At 43.5% G+C, this 5,000-nt stretch overlaps 1 protein-coding gene across 1 annotated transcript; it reads left to right on the plus strand.

The window, feature by feature from the left end:
* Positions 1 to 437: 437 nt before the first annotated feature.
* LOC113807307 (uncharacterized) lies at positions 438 to 4,391 on the plus strand. Its single transcript, XM_070139489.1, has 3 exons — positions 438 to 566; positions 3,208 to 3,705; positions 3,832 to 4,391. Exons 2-3 carry the CDS (start codon positions 3,208 to 3,210, stop codon positions 4,258 to 4,260), a joined length of 927 nt encoding a protein of 308 aa, XP_069995590.1. The 5' UTR covers positions 438 to 566; the 3' UTR covers positions 4,261 to 4,391.
* The last annotated feature ends 609 nt before the right edge of the window (positions 4,392 to 5,000 follow it).

Here is a 5,000-nt window from a genome sequence, read left to right on the forward strand (position 1 = left end):
ATCATCAACTTAACACCTTGTTTCCCCGAGATGATTCATTTCAATCTCCCGAACATTTTCCTCGCACTCTATAATTCCACACACGAATACACACACGCACACACACACATGCACGCACACACGTATACGCAAGACACAAATCTACCTGCAGATAAAAAAAAAAAAAAAAAAAAAAAGACTTACAGACACTACCCGCACACACACACACGCACACCCGTACTTACACACACACCCTTACATACACCCGTACACACACACACACACCCTTACAAATACCCGTACACACACACACACACACACACACTTACAAACACCCGCACACAAACACACACACACACACACACACACACACACACCCTTACAAACACCCGTACACACGCACACACACACACACACACGCCCCAGCACCGAGCTTAGCATCCCAAAGACAAGCCAGAGGAAACGTGAACAAGATCGTCTGCACAGAAGCGGTCCGGCAGGTCGACCGCCGCGCAGGTATAAAAGGACGGACTCGGCCCCAGCAACGCATTCACTGCCGGACCCTCCCAAGAGAAGCATCAAAGAAGGTAAATCCTCCCGCGACATGGATGAGAACAGTGGACTGGGCGAGACGATATAGGGTCAACAATCGCAATCATTATCGTATATATATATATATATATATATATATATATATATATATATATATATATATATATATGTATGTATGTATGTATGTATGTATATATATACACATACGTTTATTTAGCGTCAACAAACGCTATTATGAGCATATTTTTTCAGTTTTTTATAATTTTTGACCCAAGACGTGTATGACATATTATCACGAAGGGGGGGTTGGGTACGTGTGGGGTGAAGGGTAGTTACCAGAGGTCAAATGACGGTGACCTGGATTCAAGAGGGTCAAGATAGTAGGCTTTGGATAATGACCTATCTGGATGATCTTAGTGGTCTGATTAAGTACTAAAAGACCTTTCACACGGGTCATTACTAGTATATGAGGTCATTGCTATGTTATAATTCAATGATAGAATATTAGTAATGGATAGGGAGCGCGAATTTCAACGAAAAACACGAAAAAAATAATGAAAAGGCAGTTGTAAATGCTAATGAATCAAGCCAGTCCTTCAAGACAGAGAAAAAAAAATATTTACGAAACGTCAAGCCAATTAAAAGAACATTTAAGAAAATCATTATGTATTTTTTGAGACATAAACTAAAAAGTCACTTTGGATTAATGTCATAAAGTTTATTTTAGTTGTCAGATACAACTATCTCTTAGTCTTTAATATAATCTCTCTTTTTTCTCTCTCTTTCTTTCCTTTCCTCTCTCTCTCCCTTCCTATATCTTTTTCTCTCCCTCTCTGTCTCTCGTCATTCACTCTACCTGATCCTCCCCTTCTCCCTTTATCTTTCTTTCCATTCATCCATCCGTCTGTCTATCTATCTATCTATCTATATTTTTCCATTCCCGCACTCCTCCTCCACTCTCTTTCTCTATTTCTATCTCTCATTCCATCCATCTATATATTTTTTTTCATTCTCGCCCTCCATTCACCCTCTCTCTATGTGTATCTCTATCTATCTATCTATCATTCCATCTAACTATATTTTTCCTTTCTCGCCATCCTTCCACCCTTTCTCTCTCTCTCTTCTCTCTCACTTCCTCTCATCCCACCTTTTCTGCCCCCCCTCTCTCTCCCTCCCTCCTCCCCTCTCTCTCTCCCTCCCTCCCACTCCCTCTCTCTCTCTCTCTCTCTCTCTCTCTCTCTCTCTCTCTCTCTCTCTCTCTCTGTCTCTCTCTCTCTCTCTCTCTCTCTCTCTCTCTCTCTCTCTCTCTCTTTCTCTCTCTGGCAACAAACCAAACCTCATGACGAACTAAAAATGGTTAAGGTTTATAAGGAAACAGAACGGGAACTAATTATTGTTAAAAAGACCGTTATTAAACTGCACTAGGAACGAAAGAGTAAATTTAATGGTTCATCATAATGCTAATTACCTTTCTTAATTTGCTTAACAATTTGCCATATATTCAGTCATTTCGTAAGCCTGCCTTGCAAATGAATGTGTTACTTGCTGCATGAAATTTTGTTGTACGAAATCTATGTACCTCATGATCCCTAAGTGCAAGTCTCACGCAAGATTCTCACTTGCTTTTGTAATCTTCTGTAATCCAGTTTCGCACTTACGTCACGATATTCGCCATCATCGTAATATTTATATCACGTAATCGCTCCCGATATATGTAAGACAGAGGACAAGATCGACGCATTAATTTCATATAATGATCGATCAGTCATCAGTGACGAAACAAAAACAAAAATGCATTCAACCTCGTTTTCCATTTCGATTTCGAGGGACTGAAAAAAGTAAGAAAAAGTTCTCAATATCAGCGGATATTAATTCAAATTTCCGTTGGGGCTTCACCTCATTACGTCAAGTGAAATGTCAAAGACGGTTTTTTTGCGCGGGAAAATGGTAAGAGTTACGAGCTTAAATCAAGTTCTTCGAATTTGGGAATTGAAGTTCGACTTTCACTTCGACCTGTGAAGATGGCCTTGATATAGATTTTTTTTTCTTTTTTTTTTTTTTTAGGTGTTTGTAAGTAGGCCGTGTTCGTTTTATGACCTGACTTGACTCGTATTCCAATGCTAATGTATTTAAATGGGATTTCTTTCTTGTGCGTGGATTTAGATGTCCATAAAATGTCAGAGAATAGCCTGCGAACATGTAATACTTACTGAATCGACGGTTAATGATTGCTTTCTTAAATCAGCTGAACAAATTTAGCCATCCAAGGCGACTTTTCCCTCCGCGTTCCACCTACTAAACCCAGCGACCAAACCCGTTTAACCAGTATTTTCCTGTATGCCTGTTCTTTGGCTACACTTCGAGATGTGCTCAGAGGCTATTTTTCTTTTTTATCCGCTCTTTCGCTTTTATCGGATGTTGTTTTGATGTCATTTTTTATCCGTTCTTTCGCTGTTATCGGATGTTTCTATGTCTCCTTTTTTTCCTGGTACTCTCCTTTGGTATTACGGTCTTTAGAAGAAGTCCTTTCCGGATGTGATCTTTGGATAACACTTCTTTTTGGATTCCTTTTTTAAAATTTAAATGTCGTCTTTCCAATCACGTAACGAATGCGACGTGTTCTACCTTCAAATGTTCTTCGTTTGTGCTTCTCACGCCCCCGCCCTTCCCCTTCAGATGGGCATGTGTGGACGTGTCGCTGCCTTCCTGGCCTTGGTGGTCTTGGCCCACGCGGACTCGGGCTACCATTTAGGTGCTCCCGGCGGAAACGGACTTGGAGCAGGAGCAGGCTTCGGAGGAGGAGCCGGAGCGGGAGCTGGATTTGGAGGAGGAGCCGGAGCAGGAGCTGGATTTGGAGGAGGAGCCGGAGCAGGAGCTGGCTTCGGAGGAGGAGCTGGAGCAGGAGCTGGATTCGGAGGAGGAGCCGGAGCAGGATTCGGAGGAGGAGCTGGAGCAGGAGCTGGCTTCGGAGGAGGAGCTGGAGCAGGAGCTGGCTTCGGAGGAGGAGCTGGAGCAGGAGCTGGCTTCGGAGGAGGAGCTGGAGCAGGAGCTGGATTCGGAGGAGGAGCTGGAGCAGGAGCTGGCTTCGGAGGAGGAGCTGGATTCGGACCTTCTGGACCTTCCTGCCCCTACGTGACCTCCTACGTCACTGAGCACCGCACCCGAGTGCAGGAGGTAATGCAATGACCCCTTTCATGCTCTCACTGCCTGAGCGTGTGCATTATTTCTGAAATTCCTTGTGTTGAATATCTCCTTGACGTTTCTCATCATTCATCGTTCTTTGTCTCTATTTCTGCCCAGGTTCCCTCTTACGAAACGGTTTACAAGAACGGCTACGACGTGCAGACCGTGCACGTCCCCGTCGTGAGCACCATCGTCCAGACCGAGAAGGAGACGAGGTACGTCCCCGAGTACGTCACCACAACCAGCTACGACAACGTCATCGAGACCGTCCACGACCGCAAGACTGACTACGTGACCAACTTCGACTCGGTCACCATCACCAACGCCCAGTACGTGCCCAACACCGTCACCGTCACCTCCATCTCGACCGTCGTGTCCGTCCAGGTGCAGTACGCCACGGTGGTCGAGACCCAGTACGTGCCCCAGCCCCTCGTGCAGACCTCGACCAACTACAAGGTCGAGTACGAGAACCAGATTGTCCCTCGCTACGTGACCGACGTGACGACCGTCAAGACCTACACGACAGTCTGCCCTTACGGAATCTAAGGCGGGGCCGGAGCGCCGTGCGGTCGGGAACGCAAAAAAAAAAACATCTTAATATTATTTTGCTGGTATTTAAAATCTATGGATGTCAGTATTTAATGATGTGTTGTGATTGCAATAAATATATTAGCGACTCTGAGAAGTTTGAGATCATATCCTTGATAATTGGTGGTTTATTTTCACTTCATGGTGTGTGTTAAACCGTTCTGGCTGTAAATGCGGTGGCTAATTAAAAAAAAAGCTAATGCCAAGTTTTGATTCTCAAAATCACTCCTGTATTTTTCCCGTTTTTGTGTGTAGCGAGTTCTTATCTCATTCCGTTTTGGGCGCTGATCATAAGGCATCGCACAGTCTGAACAAAAATGCTGGTTGCTGATCCATGAAAGGCGACAGGGTATATAATTTGCAGCGAACACCTGACCCCGATGTATAATCTAGATATTATAATGATAATAAGGTGTAGTAGTAAGGATAATAATAATGGAAATAATTAGTAACTGATAATTCTTATGATAATTGTAATAGAAATGGTAAAGATAACTTTTTAAAAATTTATTGTGTGGGTGTGTATTTGTGTGCGTGCGGATGCGTGTGCGTGTGTGTGGAGAAAGTGAGATAGATGTCCCAGAATTCAAAACAAGATACGAATGACTAACTGACTGGCAATAATTTAGAGTAAGAAAAAAAATTAGACCTATGAACTTTGTGAAGGTTATTCAACTTGCGAGCTTTTCAGAGCTCTT

This window comes from Penaeus vannamei, chromosome 25 (assembly GCF_042767895.1).
Source record: "Penaeus vannamei isolate JL-2024 chromosome 25, ASM4276789v1, whole genome shotgun sequence".
Lineage (NCBI taxonomy): Eukaryota > Metazoa > Arthropoda > Malacostraca > Decapoda > Penaeidae > Penaeus > Penaeus vannamei.

Bases quoted from the DNA above. Each gene is read 5' to 3' on its own strand.
- LOC113807307 (XM_070139489.1), top strand. From the start codon at position 3,208: ATGGGCATGTGTGGACGTGTCGCTGCCTTCCTGGCCTTGGTGGTCTTG. The intron at 3,706-3,831 runs GTAATGCAATGA...ATTTCTGCCCAG, and splicing joins ACCGCACCCGAGTGCAGGAG to GTTCCCTCTTACGAAACGGT.